Source organism: Oreochromis niloticus, linkage group LG3, assembly GCF_001858045.2.
Source record: "Oreochromis niloticus isolate F11D_XX linkage group LG3, O_niloticus_UMD_NMBU, whole genome shotgun sequence".
NCBI lineage: Eukaryota > Metazoa > Chordata > Actinopteri > Cichliformes > Cichlidae > Oreochromis > Oreochromis niloticus.
Window position 1 is genome coordinate 57515171 of NC_031967.2, and position 21197 is coordinate 57536367.

The 21197-nt window shown below is 38.7% G+C and overlaps 1 protein-coding gene across 2 annotated transcripts in view; it reads left to right on the forward strand.

Moving 5' to 3' along the window:
- The first annotated feature begins 14796 nt into the window (after positions 1 to 14796).
- LOC102077746 (NLR family CARD domain-containing protein 3) overlaps positions 14797 to 21197 on the forward strand; it is a 28012-nt gene continuing 21611 nt past the window's right edge. Inside the window, exons 1-6 of one of the 2 annotated variants that reach the window (XM_019357059.2) lie at positions 14797 to 14885; positions 15296 to 15398; positions 15756 to 15869; positions 17240 to 17353; positions 19207 to 19320; positions 20049 to 20162. In XM_019357059.2, the coding sequence (XP_019212604.1) occupies positions 15325 to 15398; positions 15756 to 15869; positions 17240 to 17353; positions 19207 to 19320; positions 20049 to 20162 (530 nt within the window). In that variant the 5' untranslated portion in view covers positions 14797 to 14885; positions 15296 to 15324. The remainder of the gene's footprint in view (positions 14886 to 15295; positions 15399 to 15755; positions 15870 to 17239; positions 17354 to 19206; positions 19321 to 20048; positions 20163 to 21197) is intronic. The other variant, XM_019357061.2, reaches the window with a different exon arrangement.

Sequence of the window (21197 nt, forward strand, 5' to 3'; positions counted from 1 at the left end):
TTGTATCAGTGGAACACGAGGAAATCAATCACCAAATCTTTTTGCAATAATGAGGCATTCAGAACTCTCCACAGAATATTTCCACTCCGGACTTGAGTGAAATCAACAGAGGAAACTTGATGTTGATGTTAAATATGTTAAATATCTCTGTGCAGGTGTCCGAGCTTAAACTCAGTGTGTTCAATCCAGTAAGAAAGCTGAGAGGAAGGTGGCTACATGACATACCTGTACAGCCCGATCCGGCGGGGAGGTGTGGAAGCCAGATCGGGCGCCCCCCTTCCGGCTCTCCTCTCTGCTCTCTCCTATCTTATCTTAATTACTTGTCTTACTTCTCTTTATCACCTTTTCTGTTCCTTTGAAGAAATGAGGCTCCATAAATGTTAAAGAGGTAAGTATTTGCAGTGAATAGTAAAGTTGAATAGTAAATAGTAACAATTTTAACATAAACCAGTGACACACTCCGGGGCCTGATCAACCCTGGCAGGGCCTCCTTGGATGAGGGTGTCTAGTGATGTTGGCCGAAACACCCGATGAATCCAAGGTCCACTACTGACGATGTGTCCCAAATTTAATATGATAATTTAGATCAGATCTCTAATCCCTAAACCTAACCAAGGAAAAATGGCAGATTAGCCTGGGTAAAAGAACGAAAGTTGAGGCACACAACGATGTGTGCCGCTGGTAAAGCTTCTGTGCTGCTTTTCCTCATAACAGCCATCCCCCAAGATTTTCTCCATTTAAAGCAATGCATTGTCAGGGATTGTAACATCTAGTCCTTTTACTGAAACTGCTCTGAAAGGACTGCAGTCCCTGCTGCTCTTTATACTACATTTGCTGCATCACTGACTAACAGTTGATCAAGGGAGTCTCTATAAACACCCACCCCTCAGTTATTACCTCTGTTCTTCCCTTTTTTTACGGATGGGGATGATGGTAAACAGGGTGGTTTGTGCTGAGAGTGGATGACCTGCGTCCTTATAAATCAGAGTGAGTAAGACAACAGCAGCTCTTGTGTAGATCCTCTAACTGGGACATATTACTGAGAGGTTGAGTGCTTCATCCAGTACAGTCTGACGGAAACGTAGAACAGATGACTGTCAGTGCTGTAGAGTGAACTGCTCTGAGAACAGCTCCACTGTCACAGAGTGAAGAGTCCACCATCAACCTCTTTGTGTCTCTCAGGATCTGACAGAGGATCATTAGTGTATCTGTACTGATCTCCTGCTGCTCAGTCTTTCTACACACTCTCTGTAGACACACTGAGTCTCCTACATATTCACCTCCTTCACCTCCATTTTATTTCATCTTTATATTTAATTAAATATTCTGAAGCCATAATGATCCTGCAAAATGATTTGCAGTCATGTGAAGAGGTGGTGTGAATACTGTGTTGTTTTGTGTTGCAGCTCCACCCTGTGGAATGATGACAAACTTCAGCTGATGCTCACTGAAACTGCAACTGACGATTAGTTCCCGGAAGCGTGTGGTTAAAGTCTGAGTTTTCTTATTACCTAATTGTGTTAGACTCAAAGGGTTCTTGAAAGTACCAATAGCCTTTCTTCACGGTGAAGCAGATGAAAAAAAATATATAAGCATATAAATATAAGCAAATACATGTGTTTGTCTTACAGAAGCCATTAACTAAAACAAAACCGAACTACTAAACAAACAAACAAGCCCATGTTATATATGTTCAGAAAGAGCTAAATTACCTGGATCAGCACACTATCAGCACACTACAATTCACCACAAGCTGTAGTCACAATCAGTGATTTACATTTTCAAACTTTGCATTTCACAAGGGAACAAGACAATGCTGCCAACTCTCTCCATCCCTGTTTAAAGACTATATAATAATAATCCAAAAATCAGTGTTGGGAAGGTAGTTTAAAATGTATTCTACTACAGATTACAGAATACATGCCCCAAAATGTAGTTTTTAATGTATTCCGTTAAGTTACTGAATAAGAGTAACGTATTCTGAATACTTTGAATTACTTGATATACTGTCATATTTTTTACAACTACATGAATGTACTATTGCTGTGTCATTTATTACTATTACTGAAGGTTACTCACCACCGAGCCAACATTTTTAGCTGGTGTAAGTTGAGGTTAGTTCATAGACTGCAGACTGTTGGACATGGTGCATACCATTAACAACCTGCTAGCTGCAAATAACCATGTGCAGTTCTGAAAGCAATGCCAACTAGATCTTTAAGTCTTAATATAAAATGAGTAACAGTTGGGTGGACATTAGGTAAGGCAGTGATCTCGTATAGAAAATATTTCTGTATCAGTAATATGTTTTCATTCTGTCTGCTTTCAGAACTGCGCATGATTATTTGCAGCTAGCAGGTTGTAATGCAGCCTTCAGTAATAGTAATAAATCACACAAGAATAGTACATTGAATGTACTGAAGTGGGACATAACCTACCTCAACTAAAACAAGTTAGTTGCAGCAGCTAATCTTTGTTTTTAAAAAAGAACTTACTTTCAGATGTTTGTTTAGGTTGGAGATGGAGTCTTTTCATGCTAAGAGCAGCTTGGTTGCTGGCAAAAAGAGTTTACATTGCGCGGTCAGATTTTCCCCATCCCTTTCTTCTTTAAATGTGAAGTTTGATTTATGTTTTGATTGAATTTTTTTTTTTTTTTACTAAGTACCACATCAGTCTAACCCTGTCCAAACATTTTATTTTTCTTTGTTTTCCAAATTGCTAACTTTCCCATACCAAGAAGAAAAAAGATTAAAACATGAGACTTTCTTTTTAAAAACAAAAAACAAAAACAGCCGTAGAAAAACGCTCACCCAAGGCTTCCACCCAGTCCTGCAAAAAACAAAACAGGCTTTTTAACCTTAAACAGGATAAAAACAAGTGTTGTTTTTGTGACCAACTGCTGTTGGTCACAAAATAGACATCCACCCCTAGTAGTTGGGTCAAAGTGAGCTCCGTGCCTTTTTGTAGCTATCAATCCATGTATAATCCTCCACTGGAGGTCAACAACCTGCTTTTCAACAGGTGACTTATACAGGATCCTCCAGCTTGAATGAACTTGGTCCTTATTGTAGGTGATGACAGCAAACAGTCCCGTACCACAAAATCATTGTGAAACAAAGGTTCCTCAAAAAGCTACAAGCCAGGTCTAGGGTCAGGATCACGGAAAATCCTCAGCGTTTTCCAAGCATCCAATACTGAATGATAAAATAGTGTTAAACCTGTCATATCGAGCTCCGCTACTTTAAGCAAAGACAGATGCTTGTACAGTCCAAGATGTCCAGCTTTCAGGTGAAGCAGCCGAGCCAAAGGGAGCCAACAGCAACTGCTTCCATAAAGCAGCTTCTGAGCAGTTTGTAAGCTGAAGGCACTGTTCTTGGCCATGATATCTATAAGTCCTTGCCCCCCCTCTGACATGGGAAAAAATAGTACACATGCCTTAATTCAGTGCTGCCCAGACCAGAAAAAAATCACAATAAGACATTGAACATCTTTAACCAGCCTAGAAAGTGGAACCAATACTACAAGCTTGTGCCACAGGGATGAGGCAACCAGATTATTGGCAATCAGATCTCTACCCCTATGGGCCAGCTGGGGGTAGCAACCATTTCCATTTCGACAACTTTGACTCAAATTTTTCCCGTATACCTTCCCAGTTCTTTTTCTCAAAGTGTTCATTACCGATAAAAAGTCCCAATGTCTTAATACCATTCCTTCCTCAGCACAGATTTCCTGGCAGGGTAAGAACATTCTCTGCACACCATTCACCCATTAATAAGGCCTCACTTTTGTCCCAAATCACTTTGGCTGAAGAAGCCTTTCCTACAAAGCTAAGGTCTCACTCAGTTCATGCACATCATGTTGATTACTAACAAAACAATTTAGATCATAAGTATAAGCAGAAACAACTACTGAAGGACTCTGACCCAAAATTGGTAAAGTAAAACCTTTTCATCTCAATCTAAATCAAAGAAGTTCAATTGCTAATACCTCTATTAACTTATACAGGGTTACTCAACCCACCTGCCACCTTCAACACACAACTAGCATTAGCGTAGAGTAATCTTACCCAAGAAAGAAAAACATTTTCCACACCAAATGCTTGCAAAGTTGAAAAAAGAAAAGTATGATCTACACGATCAAAAGACTTCTTCTAATCAATAGAGATGATCCCCACATTTAGGTCATATGTCTCACAAATTGCAAAAACATCCCTCATGGTAAATAAATTGTCTAACATAGATCTGCCTGGAACACAATACGACTGATCCACTGGAACTAGGGGGTCAATAAAACATTTTTTCAGTCTATTGGATAACATGTTTAAAAGAGTCACTGGTCTCCAGTTCTTTAAAAGGGCAACTCCCCCTTTTTAGGCAGCAGAGAGAGTACGCCCTGCTGGCAAGATGCTGGAAGTGTACCTCTAACAAAAGAATCCTTAAAGACACCCAGAAGGTCTGTCCCCAATAAGTTCCAGAAATGTTTAAAAAAAATCTGCAGGTAAACGATCTATTCCTGGGGATCTCCCAGATATCCAGATGCCATCTGTGTAACAGCCGTTGTAAGCTCCTCCAATGTCAAGTCTGTGTTTAAAGTTTCCTGATCCTCTGAAGTAAGTTGAGGAAGGCCTTGAAGAAGTTCTGCTACCACTGCTTCATCACATGTAGCTTTTGAAAAGATATTAACATAAAACTCCATTGCAAGCGGTCTCATCTCTGTTGGATCTGTTGTAACTTGGTCGTTTGGCAGACAAAGGCAGACCATCTGCCTCTTCCATTCGACTGCCCTCTCCAAGTTAAAAAAGAATGTCGTTGTTGAGTCCATATCCTTGAGTTTTATAAACTGAGTCCGAATGAGAGCCCCTTTAGCTCTCTCCCGAAGAAGAGTACTCAACTCGGACGATCTGATATCCTCGTGTTGGTGTTGTTCCCTCGTCATCATAAATAATGTTGTTCCAGGTTCAACATTGCAAGTGACCAATCACCTTCTCCTGACATCATCCGCGACCTCGAACAAAGCAAGCGCCTTCAAAAAATCAACTTCACTTGCGAGAAGAGAAACCGCCTCTGTAAGGACAATATGTATAATGCTTACTGTTTATTAAAGAAAACTATCCTGAAATGCAAAGAATTCAAGTTCCTGGATCAGCGGACAGAAGCAGTTTCTCTTCTCGCAAGTAAAGTAGATTTTTTTAAGGTGGTATTTTTCAAAGGCACAAAAGGGGGACGTCACAACAATGTGGTTGGTCACTTGCAATGTTGAACCTGGAACAACATTTATTATGATGATGTGGGAACAATAACGACACGAGGATATCAGATCATCCACTCAAACTCTATTCTTTTATGATACAGTAAATCCTGCTAATGATTCTGACCAATGGAAAGTCTCTCCAAGTGCATTGTTTCCTGTTCCAGTTTCTGAATTACCCTCCTAATGTTGTCAGTGGATCTATAAGTGTATTGCAGCAGAATCTCCAAAAGTTGAATCTGTTCATCTGGACGTAGCGTTTTGTGGGAGAAACGTTTCGTCACTCATCCAAGTGAAAAAAATAACTCTCCCCAGACTGAGCTCCAACAGGGAGATCAGTTTGAGAACAGAAAAAAAAACATGAGTTCACTCATGTTGTGCAAGTTACATGGCCTTTGTATTCTCTATTCTGTTTTAAATAACTCTGTGTTTATGTGCATGCGTATATGTGTTTCTTTTTAATTAAATATTTAAATATATATTGTCCTTTGACTGTGCACAGTGAGCTTGGTGTCCTTTTAGGTTTTTGTGACTGTTAATGTGTTTTTGTTTTGTTTTTTTATTGCAGTGAACTGAGGACACATCAATAGCTGTGGGGCCTTTGGTGGTGGGTCGTTTTCCACACTTCCTTTGTTGTACAGCACCTTGGGTGTAGACTTGATTTTAAGTGTGATTTTCTTTTGGTCCCCAGCTACTGGTAAGTCCTGTTCAGTGTATGGTTTTATTTAATTTATGACACTGTAACAGAATAGGCTGTGCCACAGACAGCTTTTATTGTTTTTATTTTATTTTTACAGATATAATTAAAGACATATTAATATTGGAGCCAATCTGCCTCAGTTGTGCATCTTTGAACCTGTTTTTCTTGTTTCTAAAAAGACTTTATATTTCCTAGAGATGAAATTCCCCTAGGTGGCGTTGTCATATTATTATTATATATTATTTTATTTTTTATATAACCCCTTTCACCACTTCATCACACGTGTTGTGTTTGGGTTTCCAGCAATGCGTTTAATTACCAAAATTAGAGAGGGGATAGAGCAGCTTCAGATGCAACTTCAAATGTCGGACAAAGTTGGAAGTTGTTCCATCTCCGTCTGTGATTCTCTTCTTCCATGTTTTGCATATTGCATTTCGTTTTTTGTTGTCTACTTCGTAGTTTATGTACCCGAAAGAAACTACTCTTTTTTCGGTTTGTTTTTTGTTTTGTTTTTTAAAATCTGGTTAATTTGATTTGTGCTACAGCTCACGCTTACATACTGTTGCGGGTTCGAAATTGAGGATGAGAGTAAAACAATGACAGTCCAGAAGAGGTGGTTCAAACAATTGATTTTAATGCACGCAGCGTGGAGAGGTGCAAACTGCAAAACAGTTGTACATCTCTACCCAAAATACACTCTAGATTGCTTTTATAACATCAGGGTATTGTAACGCCCCTTCTTGCGTTTACAAGCACATAATTTGCATGTACAGAACATTCATGTATTTTAAGAATTAACTGCAACATAGAGGTTCCTCCTTGTGGCATACTCTTAAGAATATGGTGATGATCTAAGGCCTTTGAGGTCACCATGGACTGGACATCCTTCCGTCACCTGTAACTAGGCAAACTCAAATACCACAAGAAGCTGAATACATTCAGGCCTTTGCTCAGCTACTATTTTACTGTAACAATATACTCAGCATATGAGTTATGATACATATATATTTAACTCAATCATTTTAAAGTAGTTATAACTGCACCTGTAATAAACATGTTAATATTTGATTATGATAACCCCTATAATATAAATTATAACATAATGCCAGCAACTTCAATAAATGCTTGGATGAAATGATAATTAATGCAATGACAAAGATGATGGTTATGTAAAATAATCCCTATAATTCTACAATTCCCCCTTTTGACGTCTCTTCCAGAGACGTCACTACACTATTCCCAGGTCCACTACCTTCGCTCTGACCCTCTCTAGCCGCCCCCTGACTCAGCAAATCCGACAATAACCTCCTGTCCTCTAGGTGGTCTAGTACTAAACACCAGCCCCCACTTGAAAACACTTCATGCTTAAGTGGTCTCTGCTCCTTTCCTGGGTCCCTCTCTAGTGGAAATCTAGTGGAATGGACCCTCGTCATCAATCACTAAGTAAACTGAATTGGCGCAGGTCTCAAATAAGAAGTAGAAGACACTTGGGCCTTCGCTCAGGCCTGCTACTAGATTTATGTGTATTGTAAGCATGCATGCAATTAACCTGCTATGTTCTCATCATCCCTCAACATGTATCACCTGGACACTCTCACCAGTGAAGCTTAAAACCTGTTTGGACGGAACATCAACTCTAAACAAGCACAGTTATGCATTGTGTATAAAATGAACTCAACCTGTAAATAGAGACATCACTGTTATGACAAACATAAAATAATACTGTACAACACGTTATTAACACAGTCATCCTAAGGCAGATTATATGATAGCAATAAAAATCTCTAAATCTCCAATCCCAACAGGTCCTGCTTTTAAATCTTCCCTGACTTTCCCTTCAAGTTCTGCTGTCTTAGTACAATAATTAGGTCCTCCTAATCCCATTAAATCTGCCATATTGATTCCTTCATGTGTAAATGTCAGGTTTCGAGCATCTAAAACTTTACTCAGTCTCTGTTGTGCTAATGATGTCCTAGTGAACGCCTGGAAGTTCACATAAGCCACCACACTATGTTAGTTAGAACTTTTAGTGAGTGTTCTCTCCCTACATGTGCTGTTTCCTATATTATTTTGGCAACCCCTGCTGCATGCTGTGCGCATTTAGGGTGCCTTGCTTCTGTTGGACTCAACCTCATGCTAACCTACATAAATACCTGTCTTAAGAGAGACCTCTGCACAGCTCAGACGCCAGTTGCAAGAGCTCTCTAACATTAGAATCATCCACTGTGACTTATATAGTGTTATTTCAGTACTTTATACTTCACACATTTTTGAACGTTGTTTATATGGGGAGTTCCTCTTTTGTGTCTATATTTATTAATATGCCTTGTGCACTAAAACTTCCTGTTTTTCAGTCTGGCTGAGCACTTGTTTGTGAGTATAAACTGGCCTCTACAAGCCTTCATTAGCAGATACACATTACAAATACTTCATATATACAGAGAAAAACCCAATAATCCACATTTCACTATTTCGTTCTTTGGTTCAGATTTGGATTCTGTATTGTTCTTTATTTGTTATTATTTATATTCAGATTGTTTTTTGCTAGTCTTGGTTTGTTGTTGTCTGTTTGGGAGCTGACATAGTCTCTATAAATGAACTTCTTTTGGTGGAGTAGCATCAGGAGAGAAGCTCCAGAGAGGCATCTTCCATGTTAAACACTAAAATATAACAAAAGAGATCTTCTCAACGTGTTGTATATTTTAATATTTCCTTATTATTTTGTCATAAAATAAATCAACCAAATAACTTAAGCTGTGTGACAGCACCTTTCATGTAGCTAACCGCATATATTAACACCCCCCTTTTTGTGACACATCTCATGTGTTACAAACTCAAAATCCTTCACTCGAGCTTAGGAAATTAAAAGAAAAAAGTTAGTCCTATCATATTAGGCATACATGCTCCGGCCCTTCAAACCTGTGTTTAAGGAATGAAATCAAATTAATCATCATGTCAAATCCTTTCTTGGCTCCATCCACAGCCTGCATCCTTGGAACGTCCTTAGTCCAGTCTTTTGTCAGTGTCCAGTCGGTCCAACCTATGGTCTGCCTGGTCCGTCCAGTCACCATCCATTTACACACATTCACTCACACGCATTACCATCAGGTATTGCTGACAGTGGAGACTATCTCGCAAATATTCAGTCTTCACTCTCAGCAACATCAACTCATTTATTTGTTTTACTTTGTTTTTAAGAAAATAGTTCTTTCTGCTTTTGGACTGGATTGGCTCGCGGCAATCCTTTTAGACAGAGACTTAGCCTTCTCCTCTGCCTATTGTAATCTGGAGAAGGTCACCGAGAATTTTCAGCGCTGTTATCCACTCTTTTGCAGGCCTGCTTAGAACAAAAATGAGAAAAAGAGAGCTGATTATTAGCTCATCAAAACACAAAACAAAATCACCTGACAGGTTTTTCTAAGTGCACTGTTATAGAAACTATGGGCCCTTTTAGACATGTCCATGTTTATCAAAACTCCCTCTATTAAAAATAAAACAACAACCTCAAAAATCTTCAACAATCTGAAATTTCACCCGTTCGACACACTGAAAACCTCGCCAAAAGCTGCACCGTTTCGTACACAACAATATCCCCCTTTAGGCACTTTACCATACTCAGATTCAGCCTAAGATCTTACAACAATGTGTCAACACTAATTTATAAACCTCCTAATCAAATTTGCACCTCTGAACAATCTACCCCTCCTTTAAGGCCTCAATCACACACACAGCAAGCTCCTCTGTCCACATTCACACGAGCTTTCGAACTTTTTGCATACTCAGCCATATCTCAACAATTTAACTTGGCAAGAGAAATACTTTTTAAAGCCCATGCCATTATTCAATTATTTTCATTTTCTTTCTATACTAATCACTTGTTTTGATCACTCAGTGCAAAAGCACTGCTAAGTCACTCTTTTTAAACTACTTTAATCACTTTTTCGTATAACTGATTTCCTTGTTATCTAACTTCTTTTGAGTTTTTCCTCAACGTTACTTTATCCAAGTGTATTTTATTCAACATCCACACCATTTTAACACTCATACAAGTAGCAAGCCGATCTTCATTGCGTATGTTTGTGTGTGCTATTTTGCATATATGGCTTCACAGTCTCACAGACACTTTCCCATTCTCCAGTTAAAGAGTCAGTTTTCTCCGTCCCCCAATCACTAACCCAAATTTTACTTCCCCACCTTAAATCACAGCCCTGCTGGTCTTCCACCACCAGTTAGGGCTTGCTGTCAGGTTCCTGGAGACTGTAAACAATTCAACCAGAAACTTGCCTTAACATATCCATTCATGTTAACCTGTAGTTTCGTCCGACTCCTGGATCTGGAGAATTGGTCCAGATCTGCTTGCCCCTAAAAATAACAAACTAAAACATTTTCATTATTATCACAGACGCCTAAACGACCCATTTCTCTTTTTCTAGTCAAAAATACCAATTATGCCATGTATGTAAGCGTGTTCTTCCTTGCGTTATGTGGTCATGTAAATGCAGTGTAAGCTGTTTTCTTCATTGCATCCTTATGTATTCATTGCATTTTCATGTATTCATATTTAATTTATGCATCTTTTCACTGAGCTCTAGATTCAAACTATCTCACTTCTAATTCATTTCAAAAATAATCTCACATGTAACAATTTGTATGTGTGTTTTCTATTCCTTAAGGTAATGACAATTATTTCTTTCATTATTCTCACCTTTTCTAGTGTTTACCTCTTTGTTATGCTGTGGTGGACATTCCTAAACAGTCATGAGTTCAGGCTTTCAACTTTCAATCCAATTATATCCTATATTCTCGCAGTCCAACTCGTCCAGCTTCATCTCTCACTGGTCCTCTCTGCACAATGTCCTGTTCGGGCTTCAAAGCTCCAGCAAACACAGTCTCAACTCAGCTGTTGTCTTCTTCTCTGTTTCTTTACAGTCTTTCCGTATTCTTCTTCGACGTTAAGTTCCCGTCCGGCTTTTCAGTCTTCTCTTCCAAGATTACTTCAAACATGGCAAATATGACACTCAATGTCCAGTGCTCTTCCACAATTCTTTATCCCACTGTTCAACTGCCCAGCCTGTATTTTCACAGTACATGTTGTTTTACTCTTACATGCTGCTGCTGGTCGTCAGTCGTCATCAGTGTTAATGGATCAGTGGCACTGTCGTTTGCCTGCTGTATTCAAGTCCACGATGTTCTATCGGTCTTCATCAGGCGATTGACTGTCCTTTGAACTTCTTCTCCGCTTCCGGGACAAAGTGAGAGATCCAGCCGCACAATTTCGAGCCAAAAACTGGCTTATTCTCCCAATTCTTTTAATCTACTTTTCTGCTGCTGAACTCAAGGTTGCAATGTTGAGAGAGTCCACCTGTATTGACACACTAAAGCATACAATTAGTAATATATTCATTTTTGTCTTAAAACCTCCCTTTTGCTTCATCTGCCCAGAGTTAAATCTCTCTCTACTCTGGGTGCACACTTGTCACCGTGAGCTTCCCTTTTTATGGGCATGCATTTCCTGTCCCACACACACACATACTTCCTGTTGCAGCAGCCTCGGTACACAGAGCCATATTTCCTGTTCCTCAAACTAATCTAACTCCTTTGTTTTTTGTTTTCTTGAATTAAAAGCACTTTCAAACTTTAGCACATCCTACTTTTCATCACACAAGAAATATATTTCACACTCCTTTATTCCATACACACCTTTTAAATGCTCTAACCTCTTTCAGACGCCATAAATCGTCTCACACGCACTGCCTTTCTCTCTCTCAAACTTCCCCTTTTCACTTACTCAGACAAATCACCCAGTCACTCAAATCAAATACTGACAGCATTCACACAGTTAAAATCACACAAAATACGCTTTCATACGAGTATTTTGGACATGCCTTCCATGATCAGAAAGAGCAAGTCAAAAGAAAAAAGAAAAAGAAAACTGAAGAAAAAGAAAACTCTCATAACATCACTGAAGGTCAAATATCTTCATAGACCCAAAAGTAAGCATATTATTTCCCTAGTCAAAAGTCAAACCGTTACTCACAGTAATTTTAATCTCACAGCCTTTGTGTTTTGAGTCATGGTCAGTGGCCCCTATTTCACAGCAAACACGCACCTCTGTTTCAACCAGCCCTGTCTGACCATCCGTTATTGGAGTCAACACAAGAGTAAACGTAAAGCCAGTCATATCTCTGCTATCTTCTTCCAAAACTCCATGGTCTGTTTCCTCCATGGAGTGTACAGGTTACATTACAAAACTACATTTAAAAGCCAATCGCACACATGCAAAATGAGACAGACATGTATCATAAAGTAGTCATCGTATTTAACAACCGTAATGCCAACAAAGTAGAAATAAAAGCAATTCTTCCCTTAAAACACAGACGTAAGTCGTCCTGAACCCAGTCTCTGCAGTCAGTCATTAGTTACTCATTAGTAAACAGGAAATGTCACTCTAAATAAGTCACAGGCATCTCATTTACATAGACACAGACACACTCTCAAAATAAACAGCCTGCTGCAGTGCCCGTGGCAGACAGAGCCTATATACAAACATAGAAATTATAACACAGAGACGTCTGATAAATTAAATAATATTTACAAGGCCTTAAATTGCACAACCTACATAATTTAGACAAAATTTGAATTAACCCTCCAAGGGACAAACTCCAAGTTTTTGATAATCAATGACCCAGTATCAGGTCCAACCTGTGTCTGGTCTAATTGCTAAAGTTCCTAAGTCAATTTAAAAGCGTCCAACGCCCAAGGTCCAACCTTTACTACCCAAAAAAAGTGCAAACACCGTTCCAAACGGTCAACTGATCCAATCAGTAGCTATTTTGGACCGTCCTCAGTTGTCCACGATTGCCAATCGAACTATCCCGTCCAACGGAAGATCCTGAGCGTCCTCAGGAAATTGGGAGCGTCACCTCCGAACACTGCACTTTCTTAGAACTTCCCACAGTTCCGTTCTACAGAAATTTACTTGTATTTTTAAAGACATCCTATGAAACCACCAAACCAACTTTATTGATGTCCAAGCCCAGCTTTATATTCAATTATAACTGTATGACCATATACAGATTTCAAATGACCTATTTCCTAAATTCAGTAGTCCAACTACTTTAAATTCTCTTTCCTTAGCAGTCCAACTGCATTTCCTTTAATCAGTACTGTCACTTAACCTTACGTTATCATTACTTCAACTTCAATTCTCATGAGATTTTCACCAAAATCAAAACAGACTCTTACCAGTAATTTTCAGTGAGTAGACTTTCAATTTTGTCAGAACCAATTCAGCACTGTTTGGAAATAATTCAACAGGTAGTGCCTTACCTTTGAATAAGCCGGCTTATGTCCACTCACTTCGACCACTGACTCGTGTCTGCCTGTTTGAGCACCTTGGACCCTCTCAGTCTCATTCTCCAACTTTTCTCCCTCAACCTCGGCCAATGCACCAAATGTTGCGGGTTCGAAATTGAGGATGAGAGTAAAACAATGACAGTCCAGAAGAGGTGGTTCAAACAATTGATTTTAATGAATGCACGCAGCGTGGAGAGGTGCAAACTGCAAAACAGTTGTACATCTCTACCCAAAATACACTCTAGATTGCTTTTATAACATCAGGGTATTGTAACGCCCCTTCTTGCGTTTACAAGCACATAATTTGCATGTACAGAACATTCATGTATTTTAAGAATTAACTGCAACATAGAGGTTCCTCCTTGTGGCATACTCTTCCAAATATGGTGATGATCTAAGGCCTTTGAGGTCACCCTGGGCTGGACATCCTTCCGTCACCTGTAACTAGGCAAACTCAAATACCACAAGAAGCTGAATACATTCAGGCCTTTACTCAGCTACTATTTTACTGTAACAATATACTCAGCATATGAGTTATGATACATATATATTTAACTCAATCATTTTAAAGTAGTTATAACTGCACCTGTAATAAACATGTTAATATTTGATTATGATAACCCCTATAATATAAATTATAACATAATGCCAGCAACTTCAATAAATGCTTGGATGAAATGATAATTAATGCAATGACAAAGATGATGGTTATGTAAAATAATCCCTATAATTCTACAATACATATGGAGTGCGGCAAGAATGAATGCATGAATGAATGAAATGAATTAATGGTCTGCACTTTTTTATATAATATGTGTGTTAAATTTTAGATTTGGGGTAAAATATCAAGTCTTTTCAAGTAAACAGGTTCAAGTCCAATTCAAGTCTCAAGTTATTGCTGTAAAAGTCCAAGTTAAATTAAAGTCATAAAATCAATGACTCGAGTCTGTCTTTAGTCCAAGTCATGTTACTCAAGTCCAGACCTCTGTTAGAAACCCCCTCAACAGTTGTGTAATAGAGTAACACATAACAATTAATCATCTCTGACACACATCCAGTAAACATGTCTTGACTGGAATGCAGTTCAGCAGCTTTTGCTTTAGTCAGAAAAATGTCAGCTAAAGACTCTACAACATTTTTTAACACAAATGTAAACTTAGACTCAATATTTGAAGCCACGAAGCAACACAGACATAATGCCAATTAAAAGACATATATAGCTATTTATTTTCTGTTGGATTTTATTAAATAAAACAATAGTAAAACATTTCATACAGTTGCAGCAGCTGTGTTTATTTGTAGGAATTTTACTGGATGGGGGTCTGAGGACTGTGATTGGAAATAAACTGAGTTGAACTGACTGGTGTGTAGGTCTGTGTCTATGTTTGGATTATATTCATGTTTGTGGCTTTTAAGCAAATACATAACACTTCAAAAGGCCAATCTGTGTCTCACACCAGGAATGTAGTCATACAACCTCCTGTGGAGAAGGGAGGGACTGCTCTCTTTGGGTAACAAGGAAACAAAGTATTTGAAACAAAGTTCGGACTCTGTTTTTACAAAGCAGGAGGACAAAAACAAGGTGAGTTTTTTTGTGATTAATGTGTTGTCAGAATGATTGGTTCCTGACTGAAAATAAGATATGAGTGTTTCTCAAGTTTGAACAAAAGCTCTAAAAGCTCTTTTGGTCCATTTTGGTACTTGAGTTGGTGACACGAAAAAGAAATATGACACAAAAAAATTAACGGGTCAAATTGATGGGCAAGACATTATCATTCTTTTTCTGCCTCTCTGCTGTCTCTGTGAGTAGGAGGGTCTACTGGTTTTATTGTAGGCTTGAATGTGTGTATCTCTGTGTGTTTATTTCTGTGTTATATTTCCTGTTCTGCAAGTCATGGGTTTCTATATTTCTATGTTGAGGATTTTTGTCCTGCACTCCCAGTCAGTGTTGCTGATTTCTCAAACTCAAACTGTCGCTCAAACTGTCTAAAGGTGTGAATGAGTTTCCAGGATCCAGCAGTATGTCCGTGAAGAATTATTATTCTGGAGATTATCCTCCACTCTTCAGTCAAGAACCTGTCCCCTCAAGCACAAAGTAAGAGACTGTTTCTGTCAGTTCTACTTCAGTAGATCCAATGATAAAGTTTGTTAACTTACACATTTAGTATTTTAGCTGTTTATTTCAAGGATTTGTAATTCCAGATGAATGAAAAAATGGTTTATAAAAGAAAACCCTAAAAGAAAACCAAAATAAAAAAATATTAACTAGGGATTCAAAAGCAGTTTAAAAGAATGACCCTGTTGGTAGCCCCTGATATAACAAGTGTAGTAGTTTTGAGAACATCCAGTGCTTCAGCCTCATGAATCTGACAGAGAAAGAAGCTGCTTAATGGCCAACAACACAAAGATATAGAATCACAACATGTGCTTGATTCTGTGTTTGTGTTTCCAGACGTCAGCAATACAGAGCAGACTTTCCAGGATCCAGCACCATGTCCATGAAGAGTGACAACTCTAGAAATTATCCTCCACTCTTCAGTCACGAACCTGCACCCCCAGGCACAAAGTAAGAGTTTGCTTGTAAAATAACTGCTCTCATACCAGTACACTTATCCATCACCACAACACCTTTAACACTAGAATTACTGAGCCTTTTTTTCCCTGGTTCAAGTCCCTACTACTAGATTTACTAGCCTGCGCAAATTTGCGTAAATTCCCCCCGACCTTAACACCTCTTGGCACCCCGCTGAGATTTTCACAGGTCTTCAGCTCCATTGTTCTCCTGCTTTTGTTGTGCAAACACACCCTCCCCCAACCCCTAACCATGAGAGATTCAAGTCTTTCCTTCCCTGCAAGGCTACTTTCCTTCCTTACCTGCAGCGTACAATACACCATGGTAGTTTCTATGTGCAATATTTCTCATATGCAATATTAGTTCTTGTCAATCTTTGTCACTACATTGCATGCCTGTCCATAAACATATATACACAGAGTTGTACATATATTTATATATTTATATAGCCACACCTTATATAATATGCATAAAGTCTAGTTATACACACAGACACATCTATATCATATACATATATATATATACACATGCACACACACATAGATAGATAGATAGATAGATAGATAGATAGATAGATAGATAGATAGATAGATAGATAGATATGTGTGTGTGTGTGTGTGTATACATACACCAATATTTTTGAATACACGTGTCCATATTTATGTTTCCAGATTGTTTGTATAGTGCACTTTCTATACCGTGCTCTGTCCACTTTTTTGCAATGACAATGCAGATTTTCCACTTGTGGGACAAATAAATGTAGATTTGCTGTGTGTGTGTGTGTGTGTGTGTGTGTGTGTGTGTGTGTGTGTGTGTGTGTGTGTGTGTGTGTGTGTGTGTTTGTGCAACATTGGCATTTGTTTACTCAGATCCAAGGCAGGCCAAACCTCTGTGTTACAACCTACATACAAAAGACAGACATTCACAATATATGGGTACACAAGTCTGTTTTATTTCAAAGTCTTTCAAACTTTACAGCGTTTGCAGACCCAGTGTCCATCATCCCTGCATTTGGCACAGGTGAATTTCTGACATGTTGCACAGGTAAACCTGCTGCGATTCCTGTTGCAGCTCTCTTGCCTGTATAGCACACATGTGTTGTGCACCTTTCATACAAACATGCTGGTAGGAAGAATGATAAATTCTGGGATTGACATTGGGAGATGGTAACTACCTTCACATAATTCCTTATCCTCATTAACAATGTCTACAACAATGTCTCTCCTCCAACAAGTATAGTAGTTTTGAGAACATCCTGTGCTTCGCCCCCATATATCTGACACTAAGAGAGAAGCTGCTTAATGGTCGACAGAAGGAACATGCACATCAACAATGGTGTCTTCATTCTATGTTTGTATTTCCAGACGTCAGCAACACAGAGCAGACTTTCCAGGATCCAGCTCCATGTCCATGAAGAGTGACAGCTCTAGAAATTATCCTCCACTCTTCAGTCATGAACCTGGAACCTCAGGCAAAATGTAGGTTTTAACTTATAGATCAGTATGTATGAAATAACTGCTTTTGGAAGAAGTTGTCGTTGACGTTTTGTCATTTTTTCTTACTTTTGTAAAATAACTGCTCTCATACCAGTACACTTATCCATCACCCCAACACCTTTCATACAAACATACTGGTAGGAAGAATGATAACTCCTGGACCAACTGGGAGTTGGTAACTACCTTCACATAATTCCTTATCCTGATTAACAATGTTTGAATTATTGATTCCATATGAATGACAAATGACTTGCATATATAAAGCAGAAAACTCAAAATGGAATTCCAAACTAAAACATATCAACTAAAGTTTCATTAGTGATTTAAATGCATGGCCCTGAGTCCAGCCTGTCTTACAACAAGTACAGTAGTTTTGAGAACTTTCAGTGATTCACCCCTGTGAAATTGACACGAAGAGAGAAGCTGCTTAATGGCCAACAAAAGGAACATCAACAATGGTGTCTTCATTCTAATCAAATCACTTTTATTCTCACATCACATTACTGGTACACTGGTGCAGCACAATTGAAATTCTTGTGTGCAAGCTTCACAAGCAACAGTGGTGTGCAAAATACAAGAAACATAAGAAACAAGCCAAATATAAGAACAGGAAACGAGAGTTAGAAGAATAAATATATATATATATATATATATATATACACATATATATATTAGGGGTGCAACGATACACAAAATTCACGGTTCGGTTCGATACTTTGGTGTCACGGTTCGATATTTTTTCGATACAAAAAAATGTTCATGCCTTTTTAATTTGTCATTTATTAAAATTATAAATATATATTTTAACTCAAAAGTACAGTTTTTAAATTTAATGTTGCTGAAACAACAAAATAATTAAAAAAATAAATCTATCTGATCGAGAAATCACTCATCTTTGGAAAAGAGAGTTTATTACCCCTTGTGGGACTAATAAAGGTATATCATATCATATCATATCATTACAGAGAAATGGCTCTTTCCAAAATAAAAGCTATACTATACGCTTCTTCTGGGGTATATTCTCAGCAGCATATTAAACATATCAGGTCCCCATAAGGAGAATCATGTGCTAACGGCTGTCTAAATGACTCAGGTAAAGTTTGTAGCATGCGTGCTTGTTGTTTTTGTCTGCTTCCACTTGTGTTTGCACTAGGATGATGTCGGCGTGAATGTGCAGTCATATTCGTTGTGTTCCCACTAGTGCTGTCAGCGTTAATCTCGTTAAAATGACTTTAACGCCATGACGCGGCAAATCTCCGTTAACAAGTTACCGCGGATCGCCCGGTGCGTGGGGCTGGATGGTGTCAACACGTTAACAAGCTAACTGCGCTAACGCACTAGTTCCCACCAATTGAGCATTGCGTGGCACATCCGACATACTATTTTACTTTTGTCCATGACGCGCTTACCATCAGGGTCATACTTCACGTGAAAACCAAGATAGTTCCAAACGCCAGATCTGAATGAGGGTGGGGGAGGTTCAATTGGCATGTTGCAACGAGCTTAGCTTCTGTCTTGCTAGCTTGTGCTGCGCTCAGTGGATCTGCACTCGACAGTGCAGCCTAGGCGGAGTAGTCAAACGCAGATCCACTGAACACTCAACACAGACAGCATCGTCAGAAGAAAAGTTGACAAAATAAATTAAACGTTTTCTATTGTTCGATACATATGCGTACCGAACCGAAAGCACTGTATCGAACGGTTCAATATCGATACGAGTATTGTTGCACCCCTAATATATATACATATACGTGTGTGTGTGTGTGTATACATATATATAAAATATACAGAGGTCAGCAATATGAATGCTTGTGTTTCTACGTGTGTGTTTCCAGACGTTGGCAACGCAGTGCAGAGTTTCCAGGATCCAGCTCCATGTCCATGAACAGTGACAACTCTAGAAATTATCCTCCACTCTTCAGTCATGAACCTGTACCCTCAAGCACAACGTAAGAGTTTGCTTCTGCAGTAAACTGAACTGAGGATAATTTTGGATTTTACAGTCTTTCATATTATTTTAAAGGGGTTTGTGGAGGTGGAGTCACTGAATTATCATTAACCCCCTCGGGAGCAGGTTACGTTTGAAATTACAGATCAGTATATATAAAATGACTGCTTATAGAAGAATTAATGGTCTCATAATTACACCATTCTTGAAAGATCAAGGCTCACTTCTATCTTCCATAATTATTGGCAGAGTAGGGTAAATTTTATTAATATACCAGCTTGGTTCAAGAGATTCAGAATAAAACTCTTACCCACCTCACAGACCTTACCTGAGCTTTTTTTCCCCATCCAATCTATTTAGACAGCAGCTGCTGCTGTGAGTCTTTAGTATATTTTTCAGCTCTTCATATATTTGTTTTTCCTTTGTAAAATAACTGCTCTCATGCCAGTACACTTATATATCACCCCAACACCTTTCATACAAACATGCTAGTAGGTAGAATGATAAATCCGGGATTGACATTGGGAGATGGTAACTACCTTCACATAATTCCTTATCCTCATTAACAATGTCTACAACAATGTCTCTCCTACAACAAGTACAGTAGTTTTTAGAACATCCAGTGCTTCGCCCCCATATATCTGATACTAAGAGAGAAGCTGCCTAATGGTCAACAGAAGGAACATGCACGTCAACAATGGTGTCTTCATTCTATGTTTGTATTTCCAGACGTCAGCAATGCAGAGCAGACTTTCCAGGTTCCAGCTCCATGTCCATGAAGAGTGACAGCTCTAGAAATTATCCTCCACTCTTCAGTCACGAACCTGGAACCTCAGGCACAACGTAAGAGTTTGCTTGTAAAATACCTGCTCTCATACCAGTACACTTATCCATCACCCCAACACCTTTCATGCAAACATACTGGTAGGAAGAATGATAACTCCTGGACCAACTGGGAGTTGGTAACTACCTTCACATAATTCCTTATCCTGATTAACAATGTTTGAATTAGTGATTCCATATGAATGACAAATGACTTGCATATATAAAGCAGAAAACTCAAAATGGAATTCCAAACTAAAACATATCAACTAAAGTTTCATTAGTGATTTAAATGCATGGCCCTGAGTCCAGCCTGTCTTACAACAAGTACAGTAGTTTTGAGAACTTTCAGTGATTCACCCCTGTGAAATTGACACGAAGAGAGAAGCTGCTTAATGGCCAACAAAAGGAACATCAACAATGGTGTCTTCATTCTAATCAAATCACTTTTATTCTCACATCACATTACTGGTACACTGGTGCAGCACAACTGAAATTCTTGTGTGCAAGCTTCACAAGCAACAGTGGTGTGCAAAATACAAGAAACATAAGAAACAAGCCAAATATAAGAACAGGAAATGAGAGTTAGAAGAATATATATATATATATATATATATACACACACACACACATATACATATACATATACACACACATATACATACATACATATATATATGTATATACATACATATATATGTATATATATATAAGCAGACCTTTAGATTTAAGCAGACTGTGATTTAAGCAGACCTTTAGATCTGAAGGATGACCCACACTGATCACAGAGGTGCTTTTTAACCCCACTGTGAATCAGTTCATGTTGTTTTAAGTCACTTGATGTGGTGAAGCTTCTCCCACATTCTTTGCAGAGGTACAACATAAATGCTACGGCAAGGAGGAGTCAGGACGCCAGGTCAGGGGGGAGATATCATCACCCCCACCCGAGATTGGGTACATAGCCCCAAGTGCGATAGGAGAAGGATCGTTGAGTGCGAGAGGAACTGACCTGAAAGATAGGATCATGGCCAAGCTTGAAACCTGGATCCCCCGTAG